The following is a 25,537-nucleotide window of genomic DNA, read 5'->3' on the forward strand; positions in this document are numbered from 1 at the left end:
CTGGCAGCAGCGAGGCAGAGGAACAAGGGGAGCCTGTTCCCAGTGCATATGTGTGCGCAGAACTGCTAGAAGGTGAGAGCAGCTGAGACAAAAGGGGCGACTCGGGAGTAAAGCTTGGAGGTGATCGCCCCTCCCATAAAGTATAAAGGACAGGCAAAGATAGAAAAACCTTTGCAGGAAGCAAAGTCATTTGCTCTGTTCGGATTAAACCTTGAAGCTCTATGTGGACTTTGTACTTTGGTTGGTTTTTTAATAGTTAATTTGGCACTTTAGTTGTTGGCAGCAATTCAAAGGAGAGAAAGGTGAGTGCTTATCTCGAGGGACTGTTTGGGATTCATTACAGGCTGGGAATGAACATAATTCCCAGCACTGAAATAAAACAAGAGTTGTTTTAACTAAGCTTGTGCTTAATTATGGTCTCAGGAAGCCTTGGTCAGAAAAAAAACGCTGTTCCTTATATTTAAATAGTACAAACAATGAAATGGGCAAATTCAATGCACAAAGATGACTGTGATAGCAGCAGACCAGTTAGAGAATGTCAAAGACCCAGAACATCCCAGTTCAAATCCTTATTTTTCTATAGGCTATACATAATTTAGCTGGCCATTTTAATCTTGGTCCAGAATCCTCTCTTAGCTTAGTGAATTTGGTGAAATCATTGTAAGGGGAGTAGGAGAGAAAACTATCTATGTTGTTCTGAGGCTTTTGGGTGAAAAAGGGATTTAAAATATACCAATATTTAGAGAAATAATTACTAACAAATATAAAAAACAAACATTAATATTACATTGGTAATACAATATAAGAATAACAAACCTAAGTTGAGCATTATGCGTGTACAATTTGAGTATGTAATTAATGGAATGTGTTACTTTGAGTTCATCTATTGGCAGTTTACCCATGAAAGAAGAAAGAAAAAGGGGATGTTTGAAAGTCAAAAGAAGAGACACAACTCTGTATTTTGTAGTCCATTTCCTTGTACCTGGTTATTTTAGTTATGCCTGCACTGGATGCTTTTGCCCCGGAACATGGTACCTTATGGTAACATCCTCCTTTCCCCCTCAAAATAAGTCTAAAAATCTAAGCATCTACTCAAATGAATGATTCATGATAGTGAATTTCATCAGTAAATTTAAAACTCAACTGAAATAACCCTTTCATTAATTTGTTCTGAACCTCCTGCCAAACCAGGTGGCACTGAATTTTAACCCTAATATGAGGGAGGGCAACAGTTGCCCCAACCCACAATTCCAAAACATGTAGAAAAGTATAAAAATAACAGCATTAATAAGAGGCAACTAGCTGAAGAGCGTTAGTCACTAATTAGGTGACTACATCAAAAGACCACCTGGCATATTATATTGTAAACTACCACCTTCACCCTTAGCCTTGGCTTTTCATTATCCTTCAGCTTCTGAAAAGCTTTTCCAGGCTTCCATATTTGTCAAAGAGCAAAAAAGAAACAACTAAAACACATCCTTAGCAGATTAATTGTAGGACACAGTTCATCCTAGGAACAGCAGGGAGCATGAACAGTGGGCAGATGCAAAAATAGATCTAAGACAGCAGCAACCCACAGTGCTTGATAGGGTGGGGAAGAGGAGGGCAAGAAAACACGAAAGGGCTCTTAAAAGGGGCTATGGCTGACGCAGAGCTGGCTGGCAGTAAATAATATGCATCAGATTCTACTAGAGCAGCGGTGTCAAGCTCAAGGCCCACAAGCCGGATCCAACCCATGGGGTGCTTAGATCTGGTCCACAGGGCTGACCTGAAAAAGCAAAGGACCGCCCTACGGCCCTCCCGAACTTCGTTTTAGCTGGCAGGGAGTCGCAGGAGGCTGCTGCAGCCGAAAACGGAGCTCAGCAGAGCACTTTCGCTGGCAGAGCGCTCAGTCCACCACAGGCGCCCCTGACACGAGTGATGTCGAGGTGGCCACGCCCACCCTGACCATGCCCATCCCAGCCTCCCCAAGGTCAAACACAATCCTGACGCGGCCCTCAGTGAAATCAAGCTTGACACCCCTGTGCTAGAGGAAGAATCATCTTCATCAAAAAGGAAGGGGGATTCTCTATTAAATTTGTCCCTTCGGCGACTACAAGTTCCACAGATAAAATGACGATCACATCCAGAATTCTGTTTTATCATTCTTGTGATATTGCAGGAATGACAAATTGGAAGATTGAGGGGGCCTACTGATTGAAGAGATTCATATTCCTCAGTCGTATTTTTAGCGATTAATCCCACCCATCCCAGCTAACTTGAAAAATCGCTACAAATGGCAGATGGATAAGAATACAAGACTCATTAATTAAAAGTGAAGGAACCAGTATAGAAAAGAGCAGAGTGATGGAGATATCACAGCATGCTTGGTATATCTGAAGGGTGCAAAGTTTGTGCTTCGGTGTTCTTGAGAACAAGATAAATGGAGCAGATTTAAATTACCATATCTGATTTCAAGGTAACATTGCAGCTAGTTTTTTATAGAACAGTTTGATAATGGAGTCAAGCTAAGTAGGAAAGTCTAATCAGGAATTCTTCAAATACAGCTTGGATACCGTGAGGGGGCATTTTAAGTTTTGAAAAACCTGTATTGAAATGAAAGAGAAAGTTCAACTTAGTCAAAGCTGCTCCTTTCAATTTTAAAGTCGTTGATTTAGGAAATGCTCCTGTTATATCTATTCTTTCTGCCTATAAACTAAATTAATGCTGGACACCATCACCAGGAAACAATATGTGTACATTTTTACCTTCAAGCTTGGAAAAGCAGATTTATTTATTTCATAGTGTCCTGCGCACACAAGCAAACAGGCTTTGAGCCTGCAACAAATATTTGCCCCTGCATCTGGATACCATGATGAATTAGAAAAGTCATGAACCACTTCATACAACACTTTTTGTATCAGGCCAGATTCATCTGTGTGACTCAGGGCTGTCAAACTAGTGGCCAATGGGCCGGATGCATCACGCACTGGCCACGCCCACTTTAACAGATAATCAGAGTTGGAAGGGACCTTATAGGTCATCTAGTCCAACCCCCCACCCAAGCGGGAGACCCTACACCATTTCTGACAAATGGCAGTCCAATCTCTTCTTGAAAGACTCAAGTGATGGCGCTCCCACAACTTCCGAGGGAAAGCTGTTCCATTGGTTGATTGCTCTCACTGTCAGAAAGTTTCTCCTTATTTTCAGGTTAAATCTCTCCTTGTTCAGTTTCCATCCATTATTCCTTGTCTGGCCAACAGGCGCTTTAGAAAATTGCTTGACCCCTTCCTCCCTGTGGCAGCCCCTCAAATATTGGAAGACCGCTATCATGTCTCCCCTGGTCCAGTTTAGCAAAAGGGGAAAAAGTCCCGATAGATCATGTGACACCACTATGACAATGTGAGTTTGACACCCCTTGGTCTAACTGATTCAGGAATTTGGTTCTAAGGGCATGGATCTCGTCTTTCTTTGAGGGACTCAAGTCTTTCTCCCTCAACTTGCCTTGACAAAGGTTTAACAACATAAGATAAATTACTATACCAGGAGTTTGATAGGGAAGTTCAACAGGAGAAAGATAACACAAGCTTAGGGAAGCTATCTATTTGAAGGGACTATCTGCTTAAATGAACAACTGTCTACTATAGTTTATTGTAACATTACTTCTTGAAGAGTAAGAGGGTAGAAGGAATATAATGAATGAACACACAGAGCAAGCAAATAGTTTTTTAGTTGAGCTTGAGGTAGTGGGGTCTAGTAATTCTAAGTGAAGAATGTGTTCTGTACTTAACTACTTGAGAAATGAAGATACAAATGCTTCTCTTGGATGGCGTTTAGAGCAATGTTTCTCAATCTCAGCCATGTTAAGATGTGCAGATGTCAACTTCCCGAATTGCAACCCATCGGAGTTGAAGACAACATTTTTGAAATAAAGAACCCAGACAAAGATTTGTGAACTGCAGAAATGAAAGTGTGCTCTGACAGGATCCATTACATCAGTAACAGCAACTGAAATATATAATTTGTTCACAGAAACCAAAGCAAAAGAACGAGAGGATGTATGTTAAATTACCTATCTCTGCTCAAAAATTAAAATAGATGCAACAGAGACCAATTGGGTAAAATAAACGGAGGAATGAACTGATATTTGTAACTGATATTTACTGTAACTGATATTTGTTTGTTGCCCAACAAAAAGATGTGGATGATGCTTTCCAAAGGAAAACCTCAGAATTTCTAAAATGTATGAATTATGAGTGATACAGGACTATAACTATTATCACATCTGTTGAAAAAAAAAAAAGCTTCTGCCAAAGATGGTTCAAGAAATTCTCAACTTTTCTTGTTCACAAATTTCTCTTTCAGAGGAGGGATGAAAGCAGAAAAGGGTCCACTTTGATGTGTTAAGCTGCTGTCCTAGAAATCAGAAGAAGATAAATTCTGCTGCTCCATTAGGCATGAAGACTGGCTGGGTGATTTGGGACCAGTCATTCTCTCTTAGTCCAACCTACCTCATATGTGTTTTGGAGAAAATAGGAGGTGGGAATATTAGCTATAATACTGCCTTGCTGCCTTGAACTGAACAAAAACAAAGGCAAGACAAAAATCTAATAACAAATGTAAATAGGCAGCCTAAAAAGGGAGATACTGAAAGCACAATTACGGCAGGGAAAGGAGACCAAAATAGGAGACCAAAAGCTAATATAGTAGAACAAAGGTTTACTGAATATTTTAAAAAGGGGCATACAGAGGTGGTAAAAAGAAGGGCTTTATTAGACTTCACAGTCTAAATCAGCGTTTCCCAAACTTTTTCAGTCCACCGCCCCCTTGGTGCTACAAACTCATCCTCAATGCCCTCCACCCAGAGGCGTGATTCAAATTTCTGTGGGCGTGGCCTAATTTGAGGGTGTGGCTTGCTGGTCACGTGACTGCGTGGGCGTGGTTTGGTGACTGGCAAACCAAATACAAGTGGTCCTCACTTAATGACTGGTTGCCTAGCAAGTGTTCTAATTTATGACTGACCTCCCCAGAACTACTTGACCTGTTTTTGGAGTTTTGACAGCCATGCGCACGCACACACGCACACACACACACTCCCTTCTAACCCTGCTGGAGCAGATGATTGGACTAGAACAGATATTTCATATTTCTCCTCCCTCCCTCCCTCCCTCTTTATTTCTTTTTCTTTCTGTCCCTTCCTTCCATTCCCCCCCCCCTTTCTTTGTCCCATTTTCTTTCTGTCCCTTTTCTTTTTCTCTTCTTCCTTCTCTCTTTCTCTCTCTCAGGCTCACCCCATTGACTTCGTGCACTGCTCCGTTCGGACTTCCTTGGGCAACTGCCTCCAGTGCAAGGGGCTCAATGGGGTGATCCTGCGGGGCCTCGCCCCGAACGCAGCGTTGGGAAAGGAGAGCAAACCAGAGCGACTTTGTTCTCCTCTTCAAACATTTGAAAAAGAGAACAAAGCCGCTCTGGTTTGCTCTCTTTTCCCAACGCTGCATTCGGGGTGAGGTCCCGCAGGATCACCCCATTGAGCACCCTGCACCAGAGCATGCAAGTCAATGGGGTGATCCTGCAGGGCCTCACCCGAACGCAGTGGCGGCAGGACGTTTGAAAAGGAGAGTAAAGCCACTCTGGTTTGCTCTCCTTTCCCAACACTGCGTTTGGGGCAAGGCCCCCCAGGATCACCCCATTGAGCCCCTTGCACTGGAGCGTGTAAGTCAATGGGGTGATCCTGCGGGGCCTCGCCCCGAATGCGGCGGCAGGGGGATTTTTTATCACCCCTGAATTGTGCCCTGCGAGGGACCCAGCTCTAGCGTCCCCCTGCCACATCTTAGCGCTTCCCTGCCAGCTACCTTGCCTCTTAGCACCCCAAGGCATCCCATCGCACCCCAGGGGGCGGTACTGCCCATTTTGGGAACCACTAGTCTAAATAGTTTCTTCCTTCTCGAAGTTGCTGTTTTGGGATTAGCATCACCACTATTTAAAATCATACATATTCATTACACCCCCTCTGCCTTCATGCAGAATTTCTAGACCGCCATGTGTCCTAGAAAACTTGAGAGTTAAAGGCAGCTTCTCCAGTAATATGTTGAACGGGTGACATACGAGGAAGAATTAATGTTTCTCATGTTGCTTTTGCTTGCTCTTAGAACAGCATCTTAATTCCCCAAAATGCAGTTACTGTTGGCTGTCCCCAAATTTATCTAGGTTCCAAGCACTGAATCACAGGAAACGTTTTAGAGATACATTCTTGATGGTATCAAAAATGCACATCACCAATGGTGATGAAAACTGGGGGCACTCATCCCCCAGATGCGCTCACAAACTGCACGGGGGTAGAATGGTGTGGAGGGGAAGATTCCAACACACCAGTTCTATGTCTTTCTGGCTGTTTTTGGAAGACAAAAGCACATTTTCCTTTCCTGAGAATTGTATTGTTTGAGGGGGTGCAGTGGCAAGTTATCATTTATTTATACCACTAGATGGCGCCTATTGTTCTTTCTTTTTTAAAATAATCCAAAATCTTGAAAATATGATGAGTTTGGCCATTTTTTTTTAAAAAAAGGATTTTTTCCAAGGTATAATACTGTTTGAAATTATGTACTTTGCTGAATATCTGCATTGACTTACAAAGTAAATCTAGAAAGCTACTATGAATGCAAAGTGAATATAAAAAGCTACTGTTCAATTCCACTGATTGAAAGATGGGGTTTTCTGCAATATTGAATTATTAGTTGCTACACATTGATTAGTGTAGCATGCTACACTTTGCTAAAATGGGGTTAGGTAGTTTGTAGTTTAGCCTCTTGTAGAAATATGGTTGCTACGCTACTGCATTCTATGTTTTATATTACAGTTTGTTTATATTATATAAATTTGGTCATACTGTATAATATTTGATCATATTGTAGAAGCTTGGGTATAAGAGCCAGTTTGTTTGGTCTAATGGTTAAGGCATCAGGCTAGAAAGCAGGAGATCATGAGTTCAAGTCTCACCTTAGCTATGAAAGCCAGCCAGATACTTTGGACCAATTGCTCTCTCTCAATTGAATCCACCTCACAGGGTTGTTGTTGTGGGGAACATAGGAGAAGGAAGGAATATTGTGTGTGTTCACTGCCTTGACTTATTTGTAAAAATAATAAAAGTGGGATATAAATAAATATTTATCTGGTTTATATTTACATACAGTACATACATGCCCATCACACTAGCTAATTTGCATTATGCAAAGCACAGAAAGGAAGTAAGAAAAAGTAAGCTTAAAGGCACGGGGAAGGAAAGGAAATTTAAACCAACTATATATCAAACCCACTTATTATAATGGGTCTGATATATAGTTATATATATCAAACTCTACTTCCTTATGCTGCTTCACGTAGGCTATGACAATGTGATAGAAAAAAATTGAGAGAATTATCATAAATCATCCTATTTGGTTGGGAATGGATGGAATTGATGAGATCTTCAAAAAAAGAGAGATTTAAGAATGAAAGGCAATGTATACAGTGGTATATGTCTATGATGGAAGCTAGAATAGCTTGCAAGAAAAGAAGATAATGTATGAAAATAGAGTTGATGGAGTTGTTATAACTTAGATTTAATAAGATTTTTTTCCCTTTTCCTTTTTTCTCTTTCATATTTTAGTATCTTTGGTTATTTCTTATTCTCTCTATGTTTGGCTTAATGTTTTTTATCCTGAAAAGGAATAGTATGAAGCTTATCTATGTAAATAGCTGGGCACACCATAAAAAAAAAAAGAATATTGTAACCTACTTTAAGAACTTAACATGCTGTGTAGAGGTACCACATGGCTTTATCTCCAGAATATATACAACCTTGTTACTGTATTTATCCATTTTCTGAGTCTGCATAGTACCAGTGAATCATAAAATAAACCTAGGAAGGAAATTTGCACAGCACGCTATGTCCTTCAAAAATCTAATCAAGATCATCAGTAAAAGAGCCTAGGATACACTAAGTGTTTATCTGGTTAACTGTGTAGTTAACACCATTACTGGGTTGGGAAGACAAAAGGAGTAGAAAAGCAGAAAAATCAAGACTTTCTTAGGCTGCTAAAGCCACTAGCACCCATTTAGGTCCATATAATGCAGAATAACAGAGTTGGAAGGGACCTTGGAGGTCTTCTAGTTCAGAGGTCTCCAACCTTGGCCACTTTAAGCTTTGCTGGCTGAGGAATTCTGGGAGTTGAAGTCCACAAGTCTTAAAGTGGCCAAGGTTGGAGACCTCTGTTCTAGTTCAACCTGCTGCCCAAGCGGGAGACTCTATGCCTTTCCAGACAAATTGCTATCCAATCTCTTCTTTAAAAACCCCAGTAATGGAATGCCCACAACTTCCACTGGTTAATCGTTCTCTCAAGAAATTTCTCCTTAGTTCTAGGTTGGTTCTCTCCTTGATTAGTTTCTATCCACTGTTTCTTGTCCTGCCTTCAGGTGCTTTGGAGAATAGGTTGGTCCCCTCTTCTCTATGGCAGACCCTTAAATATTGGAAGACTGCTATCATGTTGCCCCAATCCTTCTCTTTGTGAAACTAAGCATACCCAGTTCCTGCAATCGTTCACCATATGAAATGTGTTTGAATATTAGTAGCTTGGGTTGGTAGTTAGGCTGTTGGTTTGAGCTCTGAACTTGGCAGTTTAGTTGCGAACGTTTCGTCACCATTTGAGGAGACATCATTAGTGCGTTTTGAATTGTTCCTCATACGTTTTAGCCTCCAGCTCCCTAATCATCTTTGTTGCTCTTCTCTGCACTCTAGTTTCTAGAATCTACTTACTTTGTCCGGATCTCCATGTCATCATGGCTGGAGTGGCACATTTCACTGAAGCGGGAGACAAAAAAGTCATAGCTCCTGTGATAAGATGGAGTGTCTTCTTCAATGTTTGCAAACTTCACAAACTGGAGAAGAGAAAGGAGCATCAGAACAGAGGAAAGGAGACATTAAAAATGCTACATTCATAAACCAATCTATTAAAGTCACCAAACAATGTCTGTCCTTGTGAGGGTTTTAGTTCAATAGTAGTAATCATCATCATCATCAGTCTGTAAGCAGAACAGGGGTTGTGGTCAGCAGCATAAACCCACCTTACGCTCATAAAATAGACATACAGTACTAGGGATTTATCTTCTTCAAAATTCAAGTTTACATCGAAAGCTATGTTTAAAAGCTACACACCAGACTTAAGAGTTTAGGAATAAAATGTGATATTGGGCACAGCTCAGATGAAAGGCAACAGATTACCCCAATCTGAGCTATGCTTTCTAGATTGATGGGATCAAGCAGCTGTTGATCTATGCAGCTCTACCTCATCTGAGGCTTTGTGTGATCTCTGGATAAAATTTCTCCTATCTGAGGCGCTTTAGTAACTCTCAAAGTCTCTTACAGGAGGTCTTCTCTCCAGAATTCACTTAAAGGAGGCAGGGCCAGCAAAGCATTTTGTTATCTGAAGGAAAAGGATGAAATTATCCCTGATTATTTATGGACATTTCAGCTTCTGTTGGCCTTTTTATGGTTAAGAGATACAGTATATAGAATCTTAGTTTTTGTATTGATTATTTTTCCATGAGTTCAGTGGGGAACAGTTGACAAGAATATGGCAGTTTGTGTCAAGTGTCTGACAGGAAGAAAAAAAAAGGTTTTCTTAGCTGGAATTTTGCACCATTTTATATGTAAAGCCGGGGGATCCAACAGGAGAATATCATACTGGGTGATGGATTTGGAGAGAATAGGTGTGAGAACTGAGCTAAAAGTAAAAACAAACAGGTGAATATAAAGAGATGCTGTAAATTATCTGATAAAGACAGGCCTGATGCCACCTAGGAAGTTTCCCATCTTGATGTTGGATTTGAACATGGATCCTGCCTACCCATCTTTTATTCTCATATCACTGTATCATTGTTTTCTTTTTCACTGTTTATTCTATTGTTTATTCTATTGTTTCATTACTTTACTACTGTTATGTTTACATTTCTTTTCATTTCTCTTCTCCAAGAGCAGCCCCACAGCGATATAGGTGGAAAATAAATAAAATCTTTCCAATCCCAATCTAATCCTTTACCAGTATACTGTATTAAATTTCCGGTGTAGGGGACAAATAACATTCTATCCTTCTATATGTGACTCTGAAGTTATCAAATCTACTACACAGAATTGTTGAAGGAATAAAATATAGGGGAATTATGTGCTTTTACATAGTGGAGTGAGATGTAAAAGCATCCACATCCTGGAGCCTCTGCCATAGAAGTCTGATGCATTACTAAACTAAACTAAACTAAACTCTAAACTCTAAACCCTAAACAACTAAACCATGCAAAAAAGGCTTAAGATTTAAAATAATTAATTTCAATTTCTGGAATTCTCATGTGTCCCAAAGTCTTACTGAGTTCAGTGGAGTTAATGCCTGAGTTATCTTGAAACCTAAAGTAAGATTTCTTCACTTCCACTGTTCCAAGCTATGAATCATGCAAACTCTCCGGTGAAGAGATCAAAATGTGTGCATGCATGTTTTTCTGGAATGTCTTCATTTTCTATCAAAATAATTTTATGAGCTTCTTCCCATAAAACAGCAGGAACATTTTCTAGTGAATTAATTTTAAATATTGCCTATGCAAAAATGTATGTAGAATGCCATCTAATTTTTGAAATCCTGGTACCTTCTCCAGCTGCAGGAAGCCAAGAGAGAAAAAGAAATTGAAGAAAGTATACTATAGTCTTGAATAATTATATTAGTGCAGTTTTATCATCCAATCTTTCCAGGACATATAAAAACAAAGCAATGGGAGAAATTCAATTTGTAGTTTAGCTGCTAGTTTAAGTACAATAAAATATTAATGTTATATCTTTTTTTGGAATAATATTTAAAAATGAGGGGAATTGCATTTATTGGCTGAAAAGTAATAAAGTAGCAAAAGTCTTGAGGAATTTTTTAATTAAAGATTGTTGATATGAATATGAGCAAAATAAGCCCTAGCAGAATACGGTACCTCCATCTGTACAAATGTGTTTTAAACGGGAACAGTGAGAGATAGGTATTTAAAACTTTGTCTCTTTCTTTATACTCTTAATCTCTACAAGTAGTCTTTGATTTACAACCATTCGTTTAGTGACCTGTCAAAGTTACAATGGCACTGAAAAAAGTGACTTAATACAAGTCCTTGCACTTACAACTGTCACAGTATTTGGAGAGTCACACGATCAAATTTTGGATGCAAGTAGGTGCAGCATCCTGGGGTCATGTGATCCCCATTGATGATCTTCCCATATGACTTGCATTTGACAAGCAAAGTGGTGGGGAAGCTGGATTTGCTTAACGACTGCATGATTCATTTAACAACTGCAATAATTTGCTGAATAACTTTATAAAAAAAAAACCGGTTGTAGAATTGGGCACAACTCACTTAGCAACCACTTTCCTTAGCAATAGAAATTCTGCTAGCAATTGTGGTCTTAAGTTGAGGATAACCTGTACCCATATACTCCTATATTATAAAGGTTTTCTCTTTCTACTTACACATAGCGAGCATTTGATTTTTTTTGTTTTGTTTTGCTCTTATAATACTTTTGTTTTCGATGTTTTGTTAACTACTCAGTGTGTTTGTAACTCTCTTGATTGACTGTGAATGATTTCTATTTGCATACCTCGACTTAGTTTAGAATTTTAGAATTTTTCTCCAATCCCTAAGGATCCTTGACAAATGTCTAAATTAGGTGGATTGCCAGGCCAATGGTAAAAGCTTGTTCCTTGCTTTATGATAATCATTTGACTCCATTCAAAACTGAATGTTGATTATTTTTCCTCTAGTAGCTGTAAAGGATGAATATAAGCCATAATTTCCATAAAAAGCATTTATAATCTCTACTGGTCCCAGTTCATGATTTGCAGGTGCTATTTCTGCACAGAAAGGAGGCAGTCTTATAGATTACAATGGGACTCTCTTAGGCTGAAGATAAAGGGTTTTGTTATTTTTTAATATCCGCCATTCTTCCCTTTTGGGGGTTAACCTGGTGCTAGCATTTTACATAATCAAAAAGCAGTCATATTTTCCATGCCTATTCATGATATCCATCTTGGCAGATGGCAAAACTCCCTTGCCTCGGGATATTTTGGAATGGGAAATGAATTTAAACATATAAAGAAAAATATACAAAAAGAATGTGGGTGTACATATGGAACAAGGAGGGCATGACAATTCATAAAGCAGATTTGTTCAGCTCTGAGTATTATGATAAACACTGTCTCTGTTTAGCTCAAGTGACTATTTTTCAAAGCAGGCATCATTCTAAAGGAAGTGCTTTGAAGGGAGAGGAAAACAGGATTTCTTAAAAATTAGGCAGAGAAACCTCGCAGCAGCTACCATCTTAAAAAGAAAAACCTTTCCTGAGTGAGCTTGAAGGGAGAATTCATCTTCAATGGAATCAGACAATTGTGCTCCTTCTGAGTAAAAGTGCCAGAAGTTAATAATTTAAAAATAATCTGCCTATTAATTGGGGTTCCTTTTTATAATGTTTACATAATCTGTTATTGGTTGAAATGTTAGTATTTACGTATGAGAACCTTTGCTTGTCTGCATAATGATCTAAACTGGCACATAGCTGAGTTTCTGGAATGAATTACTCAATCTCTACAGAAACATCTGGGTCTTACAATGACAGTAGTGTAGTCTCTTAAGTCTTCCCCTTGACTTATAGTGCTTCAAAGTCTTTTTGCAAATGACATGGGCAGCAGGGTTAATTCCTAATGTTCTGTATGAAGGTTTTCCATTACCTATATTTATTTTCTTCTTTTCCAACAGAAGGTCCTGGATTAGGGTGGCTGAAGACTTGCATCAGTGCGATGGTTTGAAAATGTGGATGTGGTTAACTGGTTCTTGTTTTTTTAAATTTTTTTCTTTTATAATTATATTTTCTATTCTGTTTGGTTTTTATTATACATTGCCCAGAATCAGTTTGGAGCTGAGTGGTACCTAAACTGATTAGTCGCAGATGATGTTTTATATACAGTAGCATGTAATAAATATTTGCCTCTTTCACAGATAATAAGTCTTTTTTATGAATGCAGTTCTTCAGTAACAAACAGCATATTGGGTACATGTACAGACAGAACACATACAGATACATCTTCCTAACCTGTTTTGGTTGTATATTTCTCATCATTGTGACCATTCCCCTTCTAATTTAATAGTACCGTGCTAACAAATATTACAGACATTGTACATCATTATGAGTTATTCCGCGTCTCCTGGATACTCTTGTAAATAAATCATAGGGATAAAGGAGAGTGTTCAGGTTGCATGATTTCTCTATTCACAGAGTGGAACACCTGCCTTTGTTTAGATGGCTGCCAAGTGATTCATGTGTCATGGACTCCAAAGTTTGCAGACATCTAATTAAGGTCCAGCTCAAATGCTGTTCAGATCTTCCTGCCTCTACATCACCCACTTTGTCCTTTTACTTTCTTCTCCCATTTACCCTTATTAAGTTTAAGGCACTGAAATTATGTTATAATGAATTTCTATACTTCTCTTGCCATCTCCTGTCCTTCTTTACTGGGTAGGTCAGAGGCTGTTCATTGCTAATGAATCTTTACAGTTCAAGCAAAAGCACAGGTGTGATGCACACTATCAACTCTTTCTCCAAATCTAACCACTCTCCTTTCAAAGATGCTCTTACCTCTAAATCACCCCAGTTCATTTCTGATACAAACAATTGTTCCCTCCCAAACAGTAAAGTCAGATTAGGAGACATGCATCTGGCCAATCAGATGAGACAGGCTTAATTTTGCAATGAACAGAAGCAGAGACAACTGTCTGCTGCCACACATCAAATCAATTTGTATTGGTTCTCTTTTCATTTCGACCTTCACTGCCTTTCTAGTCAGCTGATGGGGAAGGCAAGACTTCCATATCATTATGCTCTGCCTAACACTCCTTCTGGATATGGTTTCTTCTTTCTGAAACCCTTTTGGCCATTCAAGGAGGTTGCACTAATCTCTGCCCTCCCATATTGGAACTGAGACCCTCAACATCCAGGTGGGAAATATGTAGCTTTCCTTAGATGAAGGCCTAAACTTGGCTTATCAATGGCATGTACCATACTGTATTCCAAAAAATGGGTGAAACAAAGTTTAAATAATGTTGCCCTTAACAGTTAAGATATTTTCAGAAATCAATAGAATCTCTTAGACAATGATACAGATTTTTATAGAATAAAATTATAGAAAAGTGTGTGATCTCCAAAATCAGCTTACCGAATTGGTGCCAAGGATTTGAAGGTCAGGCTTTTCAGATTCCAACAGCTTGGCCACCATCTTCAAGAAACTTTCCACAAAGAGATTGATGCTCTGGCAGTGGCAGGCCATTAATAGCTGATCCAACGCTTCCATCGCAATACACACATACCTGTGGGTAGGTTGGTATAAAAGTACATCTAAAATAAGAGGTCTCCTTATAGGAGCTGAAATCTAAATTATCCAGAAAGTTAAAGTTAGAAAAGGCTGTCTCAGATGGGCAAACTATCCAGTACCCCAGAGCCAGGGTGAAATACATTTTGAGGGTATGGGACTGAACTTTGATTTTTATTCAACCCTTCCCTTCTTGATGCTCTCCTTCCATTATTCATTCACAACAGAGTCTGGACTCAAATCAGCCAAGGGGATTCATGACTGGCTGAAAATTAAAATCTAGTTTTTCCCAGGTCTTTGGGAAACACAAAGTACGAATGATTTTAATCTGAATTCACAAAATATTTCCCAACCTGTGTTCACCCAGCATGCTTAGGCCAGAAGCTGAACCAGCAGTACCCAACCCCATTAAGCCTGGGCTAGAATACTGTGTAAATCCAGCTGCCATATATATAAGCAGTTGCCTGACAAATCCAGATCCTGAAACATTCTTGAAGCTTAGTGAATGTGTCTTTTCCCTTACAGGAGGAGAGGCAGGGGTGGTATTCAGCAGGTTCTGACCAGTTCTGGAGAACCGGTAGTGGAAATTTTGAGTAGTTCGGAGAACCGGCAAATACCACCTCTGACTGGCCCTGCCCCCATCTGTTCTCTGCCTCCCTCGTCCCAGCTGACTGGCTGGATCTTCTTTTGTTGCCCTGCACAGAAGAACGGCTGGAAAGCAGGTTAGTGGGATGGGGAGCGAATGGGATTTTGCAGTATCCTTCCCCCACCACGCCCACCAAGCCACGTCACACCATGCCCACCAAGCCATGCCCACCGAATCAGTAGTAAATTTTTTTGAATCCCACCACTGAGGAGGCTTTTGGAACACAGCAAGTTGCAACAGGAAGAGAATGGGCGTTGGTTCTTACCTGACACGCCATTTCTCTGGGAGCCGTGAGGATCATCCAGTGTGTGGGAGGTGCTTCAGTCTGCGTCGTTGTAGGCTGAGCTTAATTACTGAGGATTGCTCCGCCCTTCACCACGTGGCTGCCTTGCAATCCCCAGTTTACGCGAAGTCGAGAGTGAATAAAAAATCCTGCTCTCCTCTTACTATGCTAAAGGGTTCATTGGCGAAACAAGACCCCACCAGACGGAAAACTAATAGGGTGGGGCTGGATGATCCTCACGGCTCCCAGAGAAATGGCGTGTCAGGTAAGAACCAACGCCCATTCTCCTGGAAGCCGTTCGGATCATCCAGTGTGTGGGACATACCAAAGCTTGGCTGTCCTACGGGGGACTCCGTCTGGTTCTGTGATCCCTGTGGTTCCTCGAGGACTCGCTGGAGGACTCGCTCTACCAACTGAAGCCTCCGCCGAGGCAAATATGTCGATCTTATAGTGTCTAATGAAGGGAGATGGGAAGGCCCAAGTGGCCGTCCGACCAACATCAGCAATTGGAGCCTGGGTGGCCCCAGCTGCAGAGGTAGCAGCACTTCTGGTGGAGTGTGCCGTTATTCCGCTGGGAACTGGCAGGGCCTGGGACAAGTACGCCTTGGAAATAGTAGCTCCAATCCAGCGGCCGATGGTTGACGGGGACACTTTGTGGCCTAATGATGTGGGCTGAAAGGAGAGGAATAGGGATTCGGATCTCCTGGAGGGTTGGGTACATTTAATGTAAATGTGGAAGGCCCGTCTTACGTCCGGAGTGTACCAGAGCTTCTCCCTTTCAGCTAGGGTGTTTAAGACCCCTGAGATGTGCTCGACTTTGAGAGAGAGGAGATTGCGCTCCGCCCAACGGAAGAGGCGCTCGGCCTCTCTCATCAAACGGATGGACTGGGTGCCCCCTTGTCAGTTGACAAGGGCCTTGGCGGTGATGATGGCCGTGAGTATGAGGACATGCCGCCCGCGTTCCTGAGGGAGGAGTTGCGCAGGGCCAGGTGGATGGCGTGGCGTTCCAACCAGTTTATACTGCATGCCCGTCCTACCTGAGACCATCTGCCCTGTTGCGAGAGCGAGTGGATGTGAGCGCCCCTCTGGACAGGCTGGCATCTGTGGTGAGGGTGAGACGCTGGGGCTCCTTGAAGCCATGTCCCTTGTAGATGGCGGGACTGGTCCACCAGAGGAGAGACTTGAGGACCTTTGGAGGCACCTTGACCGTGGTCTTTGAATTACTCTTGCCGGACCGTTGGAACGGGAGCAGGAACCACTGTAGGGACCTAGTGTGTAACCGGGCCCAGGGAACAAAGTAAATACATGAGAACATTTTACCTAGTATCTTAGACAATTCCAAAAGTGTCACCCCTTCCTGAACATCTGATGTGTTTGACGGTTTCCTGAATGTTAAGGAATGTTTCCGAGGAAGGGAAACCTTTCCTCGAACTGAGTCAATGACGGACCCCAAGTGGGTGATCCGTGTAGATGGTAACAGTCAGCTCTTTTGCCAGTTTACCAGGAACCCATGGTCTTGGAGGGCAGAGAGGGTAGCTCTGACATCCTTCTCTGCTTGGAGTCTGGAGTGGAACAGGATGAGAATGTCATCCAGGTAACAATGGAGACGAACCGGGAGGTTCCTGAGGTGGACCGCCAGAGCCGCGAGGACCCTAGTGAAGGTCCTCGGGGCAGAGGCCAACCCAAGGGGAGAGCCACATATTGTAAGAGGCGGTGGTTGTAGCAGAATCTGAGGAATTTGGAATGGGAGGGCCGGATTGGGATGTGAAGATACGCCTCTGAAAGATCTATAGAGGCTAGCCGGTCCCCCTGCCTGATGCCCCGTAGAATGGACTGTAGGGTGCATCTTGAACCTGCGGTAGATCAGGTAACGGTTCAGGCGTTTCAGGTCTAGAATAGCCCTCCATCCCCCTGAGGATTGGGGATCACGAAGAGGTGGGAGTAAAACCACTTCCCCGCTGGGATGTTGGGACGGGTTGAATGGCCTGTACGTTGAGGAGATGCTGAATGGCTGAATCCATTAAGTTGCGTTTGGTGGGATCCCTCGAAAGGGGGGATGCCATAAAGAAGTCAGGGGGACGCGCTGGAATTCAAGCACGAGACCAAGTCTGATGGTGTCACGGGCCCAGGTATCAGAAGTGGAGGGGTCCCATAGGTCAGCGAAATGCCTGAGGCGTCCGCCGATGGGAAGGGAGGAACAGGGCCTATCTGGTGCGCTGGAAGGCTTCCCTCCGGGACCCCTGAAGGGCCGTCTGTAGCTGCCGCCCCTCCTGTTCCTGTCATCTGGATCGGCTTGATCCAGGGGCTGAAGTGGCCGGAAGGAGGGGGGTCTCAGATACCTGGGCTGGAAAGGGGACTGGTAGGAGGGTCGGGAGGAACCTCTCCAAAAGGCTTGAGGGGTTCTTGACTCTGACCTCCGAAAAAAAAGGGGGGAAGAAGTTTTTTCTTGTTTCGGGTTTTGGATAGCAATGGCCCAAGGGCGGTGCCAAATAGTCTGTCCCCCTTAATGGGGACAGTGGCCAGCTTAACGTTGTGTTTTATGTCCGCCTGCCCGTGCTTGAGCTGGAGCAGGCGGCGAGCTGTAACGTGAGAGGTTATTGCTCGGGCGGGGAACTTAACCGCATGGTAGGTGGCGTCGGCCGAGAATTCTGCTGCGGCCGTTAACTTGCGATGTCCTGATGTGCCCTAGTGTTAGAGGGGGGAACATGCTGTTTCAGTTGGCAGAGCCACCGGATCGAGGGCCTGGTGAAAAAGGAAGCGGCCGTGGCCGATCTGATAGCCCAGGTGTCAGCCTGATGAGCCCTACTCAACGGCAGTTCGGACCTCTTGTCCTCGGGTTTTAGAGCCTCCAAGGGGTCACTGGGGGAGGACGAGGATACTAAGCCAACGATGGGTTCGACTACCTCGGGGGTGTTAAGCAAGTTGCAGAAGCTCGAATCGAGGTTAAGAACCTCTTGTCCTGACTGGGTGGGGCAGGGGGAGCTCTTATAGAGTCCACTGGTCTGAGACTAGGTCGTGAAATATGGGTGGGACCGGAATAACTTCCGCCTCCACCACGGGTTGCCTAAAAACGGCGTCCTCTTGTCCCTCTGCCGGAGGGGGAGAGTGAGGAGGACTGAACAGATAGGCCAGAAATGCTCTTGGCCTTAAATATCCGGGATTTAAACATGTGTGGCTTGAACAAACCCACAAGGTGGGTTGATCGGGAGTGAGGCCCTCGTCCTCGGACATGTCCCCTTCCATCGGGTCTATCCATACCCCTTGGTGTATGGACCCCCATTCAAGATCTTCCTCCTTCCCGAACCGAACCAAGTCCTCTATAGCCTTCTCCATTTCCCCTTCTGGGAGGGGCTGTCCCCCTATAAAGGTACCTGACCATGAGTGGGGTCCAATCTAGGCAAGGACCTGACTGATGGCGAGTCGTGTTCGGGCGCCATCGAGGGGGGACCGGACCTGGACATCTGTTAAAGGCCCTCTGCTATCCCCTGGCGGATAGCCTGTTCCATCCATGCTTGCATGTGCGCAGGAATCTCGACATAGGCGGCCTCCTCCTGGCGCAGGCCAGCGGCCGTGGGCGTGAAAGTGGCTTCGAGCGTTCGTCTGGTCATTGGTTCGGGCACCTGGAGTCCCTGTAAGCTGCGCCTGGAGAGGGAAGAGGAATCTGGAGGAGGGGGTGTCTGGAGGTAGAAGGAAGGGGGCTGGGGGCACTGGTTGTGCCTCTCTAGATCACCTGTCAAATTCTTTCTCCAGTGCCCTATGGCGCCTTAGGGCGTCTCTCTGAGAAGCCTTGGAAGTTTCCTTAGAGGCTTCCTTAGCCTGTTTGCGCAGGTGGTAGGACTGAGATCTGGCCTTCAACGAAGGGCCTCTAGTGGAATTGTCATCTGCCATTATAGAAGAAAGAACTATAGCTCCAATTTAAGGCGGTTGGCTCGCCAAGGGTTCGGCCTACAACAAAGGCCGGGTGTCCTTTCAGCTGGCCCGCACCCCCTTTTGGAATTTAGATATGTAAGTTCTACAATATTATTATTGTTATAATTATTAATATAAATATATATACCTGTTTATAAGCACTGAATATGTAATCCAATCAGTGTTGGTAATGCGTTATTGCCATGTACCAATAGATATATATGTATATCTCTATATAATATTTCATTATCATTATTATTATTATTATTATTATTATTATTATTATTATTATTATTATTATTATTATTATTATTATTATTATTATTATTATTAATTTTTCATATACAAGAAATGAACAGGGATCTGTTCAGTGCTCCCAGGAGGGAGTGACCTCAGATACAATGCTAAAAATCTCCAATTGGCCAAATAAACGCCTGAGGCTGGAGTGAGGCCTCTGGCAGCTGGAGCTCCCAGGCACAAACCGGGAGGGATAGGCTGCGATTTTCTGCTCTGAGCATGCTGCGGAAAGCCAACAAGATAGCCAATTAAATTGAATCTGCAGTAGCTCTCATAGGCTGGCAGGCCTACAACAGGAGCTAGCCCCTTCGCAGCCCAATGAGGCCTATTAGAATGACGCCCGTTATACACGCGGCGGCGCCCAAAATGGCGGCCACCACCTACTCTTTAATCCCGGGCTGCTCAGAGCGCTACATAAGCCTCTCCGGCACACCTAGGAGCCGAGCGAGGCAGCCAAGTAATTTTCGCCCCTTGCTGGGGCGATCGGCGTTTTGGTGGGGGGAACACCAGCTGCGCTTATCAGCGCGATCGATAGAGCCGCTATGAGAGCGGCGCGAAACAGGCGGCAGGCAAGGAGCCGAATTGCAAGGGGGAGGATTGGCGCCGGAGCGCGAAAACCGCCCGCTCTCTATCCCCCCTGGGGGCGAAGAAACGCGCTCCCCTCTACAGCCACCCCAATTGCGCAGAGGCTAAGGGAGAACCAGGAAATAACGGGCAAACCTGAATAATAAGGAATCTGCTTGAATCGGCCAAAGAGTGGGAGATACACAGCCTAATCTGACGAAGGCTGAGCGTAAACTGGGGATTGCAAGGCAGCCACGTGGTGAAGGGCGGAGCAATCCTCAGTAATTAAGCTCAGCCTACAACGACGCAGACTGAAGCACCTCCCACACACTGGATGATCCGAACGGCTTCCAGGAGAACACATAAATCATGGCTTGGCCCAACCTCATGAAAACAGCAGGAGAGAGGTGAGGATAGGTTAAAACTCCAAAAGGAGATATATACAGAAAAGGGTGAGGTCACTGATTATCTCTTTCAATATTATTGGCAAAGATGCAGGGAGGGAAGGGCACTGCTTTGAGGTTTTGGGGTTTTTTTCTGAAAAAAATATTCCATAAACTGGAATAACCAAACACAGGAACGTGCAGGTTTCTCCTTTTTCCACAAGAGTGCTTTAGTGCTTTTCACTTTCAGTGGGATTGGGAAAAGGTTCAACTGGAATACAACATACACTGCCACTGTGTATGATTTGGATTGTAGAGTGTCTTAAAGTAGATCACTTCAAGGTTTCCGAACTCAACAGCAAAATGCCAGGTATAATATGTAATGAATACAGTGCATCAGTGTTTCTCTGTGTGTGTAAATGGAGAAAATATCTGCTGCAGCAACATAGCGTTGCCAGTTATCTTTTTTTTAAAAAAAAATTATTCTAGAAAAAACATTTGACATACATTTAAAACAGACAAATCAACACACACACATACACACACACACACACAGCATATATTGAGCAATGGTTAATTTTTTTTTCTTTATCTTTATCATTGACGTGTTCTGCCTTGTTACAATAACTCCTTTGTTCTTTTAATGTTTTAATTTCTCTATACAGTTTATGATTAAATGCACGTCTTCTGTCATTTTCATAACTTATCCAAACATCAAATATTACCATTTCTTTAACCACTCATACCAAATGTTCCATATTTCATAATAGTCACTATCTTGTTTATTTTTTAACAGTTTGGTTAGGCTATCTATCTCAGTGCATTCACGTATTTTTTTAATTACAATATCCTCTGAAGGAATGGAAGACAGTTTCCAGTTTTGTGTGTAGGTTATTCTGGCCGCAGTTATGATGTTCAAAATTAAATATTGATATTTTTTCTCCATGTTTGAATCTATCATACTTAGCAGAAAGTTTTCGGGTTCAAGTTTTAAATTTTGTTTTGTTATATTTAAAATCCAATTTCTAATATTTCTCCAAAATTTCTGAGCACCTGGGCAAGTCCACCACATGTGAAAATATGTTCCTTGTGCATAGTTACATTTCCAACAGTTGGATGGTAGGTTGGGGAACATCTTAGCTAGTCTCACAGGAGGTAGGTGCCAGCGATGAACCATTTTATATACGTTTTCTTTATACGAGACTGACATGGTTAATTTGTAATTTGTTTGCCAAATGTGTTCCCACTTATCTAATTCAATACTATGACCCACATTTTTAGCCCAAATTATCATAGATTCTGTGACTGTTTCTTCTTTTAATTTGTAGTCCAAAAGGTATTTATATGTTTTACTAATTGTTTTCTTTTCCTCTCCTAGCCATATTTTATCTAATTCTTGTAGGGTCATATTAAAGCCAAACTGTTCTCTATCTTTTTTTATAATGGGTTTGTATTTGTGCAAAGGGCCACCATGCTATCTCCTTTCCTTGAATTTGTATTTGGTTCCTATTTTTAAGCTCTCCAGTGTCATATAATAAATCTTTATACCTACAATATTTTCATAATCCAATACATCTGGATGTGTGACTGCTTCCAATGTAGATAGCCACAATGGAACCTTTGGGTAGTAGTTTTTTTAAATTTTTCTCCAGATATTGAACAACACATTTCTTACATGGTGCCTTTGGAAATATGAATGTTGTTTAGATTTTCCATCCCACATGAAGGCGTGCCAGCCAAGTTGGAGATCAAAACCTTCTAATACTAATAAACCTTCTATTTTCTAATTTAACCCAATCCTTAAGCCAGTTTACTATAGCAGCATCATAATATAATTCAAAATCTGGAAGGCCAAATCCTCCTTTTTTCTTGGCATCCTGTAATAATTTATATTTCACTCTGGGTTTTTTCCTCTGCCATATAAATTTAGATATACATTTGTTTAATTCTACAAAAAAAATTCTTTTCCAACATGACTTGCGTTGCCAGTTATCTTAATGTGGATTGGCAAATCAGTCTATTTTTAATCTATAGTACTTTCACAGATGCTCATCCTAAGTTGTTCCATTTTATTTCTGTAGAAACATAATTCAATGTGTATTTTTATAAACTTGTTTTCTTTCCAAACGTGTCTTGAAATAACCTCAAATACTGAAGTTTGGGAACCCTGAACTATGCTAAAGTGATTTTGAAGCATAAAAGTTGGCGGATAGTCACATCCTAATTCATGCACTAGTTTGGATGGAAGAATTGGGTGCCCCAGAAACTGGAAAACATCCATTTCTTCAAGTATATTAATGAAAAGGTACAGAGTCTCTCAAGTGATGCTAAATTCTTAATGACTGCACTCATGCATTTTTTAAAGCAAAGTTATAGAAATAATTTGGTGGAGCTACAGTTTTCTAGTTCTGGTTCTGTTCAACAACCCCAAAATTCATAAATTGTCCTTCAACCTAGTATTAACCTGGGCATCCTTATTAACCTTCCAAGATTAGCTATTCATCTGATCCCACTCTTTTAGCTAGTGTGCAAATAATTCACTGAACAATAAAAATGTCAAGATCTCAAATATGTCAATTACTGTTGTAAATGAAGGGGACCCAGGTTCAGTCTTCAGTATCTCTAAAGAACTGGAGAAGATGTTCTCTACCTGCAGATCTGGAGAACTATTGCCAATTAGTGCAGACAGTATTAAGATGGCTCAATGGTTGACTTATTATAAAAGCTGCTTATTCTTTTTTGTTCTGACTTAATAGCAAGCATTTTTTTTTCTAGATAACCATTCATCATGGATGGTTTAATTTGGATTCTTGCACTGAGCAGAAGTTTGGGCCAGATATCTTAAATTACTCTTTCCAATCCAGTGGCAGTGTTTGTGTGACACTGTAGACTAGGCTCCTATGATGTATACAGCTAATCAACTCCTGACTCCCAGGAGCTTAACTAAACATAAAAAACTAATTAAACACACAAAGACATACTCCAATAGCAACATAACTGAGGTCAAACCACAACATATTCCAGTTCCAGAATATGGGACAAGACAGGCTAATTCAATTATTTTGATCCAGTGCTTGGGGAAAAGCCAGGTTTTCAAGTTTTTATAGAAGGTCAGTAAGATCTGAATCTAGGGACGTGGTGGCTCAGTGGCTAAGACACTGAGCTTGTCAATCATAAAGGTTGGCAGTTTGGTGGATCGAATCCCTAGCACCACTTAATGGAGTGAGCACCTGTTACTTGTTCTAGCTTCTGCCAACCTAGCAGTTCGAAAGCATGTAAAAATGCAAGTAGAAAAATAGGGACCACTTTGGTGGGAAGGTAACAGCGTTCCATGTGCCTTTGGTGTTTAATCATGCCAGCCACATGACCACAGAGACATCTTAGGACAGTGCTGGCTTTTCGACTTTGTAATGGAGATGAGTACCGCCCCCTAAAGCTGGAAATGACTAGCATGTAAGTGCAAGGGGAACCTTTACCTTTTTAAATCTTGGGTGGTATACTATTCCACAGGCCTGATAGAGGAGACATACTTTCTGGGTCTCATTAGTTAGTGAGGGTGTGTAGTTCTGTTCTCAGGTGGGATCACCCCTCTCACCCGTCATCGCTAACCTATACATGGAACACTTTGAAACCAACGCTCTAGACAAATCCGAACACAAACCCAAATTCTGGCTCAGATATGTAGATGACACTTTTGTAATTTGGCCACACGGGAAAGAAAAACTGGACAACTTCCTCACACATCTTAACAACCTACACCCCAAAATACAATTCACCATGGAAACAGAAACCAACAACCAACTTCCCTTCCTGGACGTCCTAATTTACAAAAAAACCCAATGGCTCCCAAGGACACACCATCTACCGGAAAAAAACACACACCAACCGCTACCTAAATGCACAATCTCATCACCACGCTGCACAGGTCAACTCCGTAGCCAAGACCCTCATCTCCAGAACCAAACGCCTAGCTGACAAAGACCATCTGAGAACAGAACTACACACCCTCACTAACGTATTAATTTCCAACGGATTCCAAAAAAACACTATCACCAATCTAATCCGAAAAGATTATACCCCCCAAACACCAAGACACAGAACAAGACAACGGTATCGCACTCCTCCCCTACATCAAAGGCACCACAGACAAAATCAGCAAAATTCTCCACAAACACAATATCAGGACAGCCTTCGGCACTGACCAAAAAATAGCCAACATCCTAAGAAACCCCAAAGACAAGATCCAGCTAGAAAACCAAAGAGTTTATGAAATACCATGCAACAATTGCCCAGCCACATACATTGGACAAACCAACAGGAGAATAAATGCATGCATCGCAGAACACAAAAACGCAGTCAGAAAAGAAGAAAATACTTCCTCCCTCTTCCAGCACCTTAAAGCCACAGGACATGAAATTAATTTCGAAGGAACCAAATTAATATCCAACACTGAACACTCCAGCAAGAGAATAATCAGGGAAGCCATCAAATAGAGAAACACCCCCATAACATGAATAAACGGGACGATACCTCCTGCCTACCAGACATCTGGAAACTAGCCCTCACCAACAAACGAGTCCCAGCCACGAAAACCAACACCAGACCCAAAACAACACGGGACACCACCGCCAATCCCCCTCATCAGACCCAGGCCCAAACCCATCCTATAAACGAAGAACAACCACCGTCCAGAAACCAGACCACAGCTGCTTCGCCAGCTGTCGCACCCCGCAACCCCAAAACCAAACAAGCTGACACACGCCAAGAACACAGACCCAGACCCCAAACTCGAAGCCACACCAAAACCCAGAATGCTACATCACAGCCACCCACTCAGGATATCACATCAGAAAACTCAGGAAATTACACCACAAGAACTCAAGAAGTTACAACACAGCAAACGACCCAGAAAATCACAGAACAAGACCAAGGATACCACAGCAATAAAACTCACAAAGTCATCACACAACCCATTACCCAAGCCGTTACAACACAGGAGGCTAATGGAAAAGAGATCAAAACACAAATGACCCAGGAGATTACAAAGCAGGACCCAGGATAC

At 42.3% G+C, this 25,537-nt stretch overlaps 1 protein-coding gene across 8 annotated transcripts in view; it reads right to left on the reverse strand.

Annotated features, from left to right (window-relative positions):
- Positions 1-25,537, reverse strand: part of EFR3B (EFR3 homolog B) — a 149,053-nt gene that overhangs the window by 37,043 nt on the left and 86,473 nt on the right. For all 8 annotated transcript variants that reach the window (XM_087959730.1, XM_087959751.1, XM_087959727.1 and 5 more), the window contains 2 exons: positions 14,241-14,391; positions 8,771-8,892 (listed from right to left, as the gene is read on the reverse strand). In XM_087959730.1, the coding sequence (XP_087815856.1) occupies positions 8,771-8,892; positions 14,241-14,391 (273 nt within the window). The remainder of the gene's footprint in view (positions 1-8,770; positions 8,893-14,240; positions 14,392-25,537) is intronic.

Source organism: Notechis scutatus, chromosome 1 (genome assembly GCF_049901735.1).
Source record: "Notechis scutatus isolate UNSWTSFEM ecotype Mainland chromosome 1, rNotScu1.2, whole genome shotgun sequence".
Classification (NCBI taxonomy): domain Eukaryota; kingdom Metazoa; phylum Chordata; class Lepidosauria; order Squamata; family Elapidae; genus Notechis; species Notechis scutatus.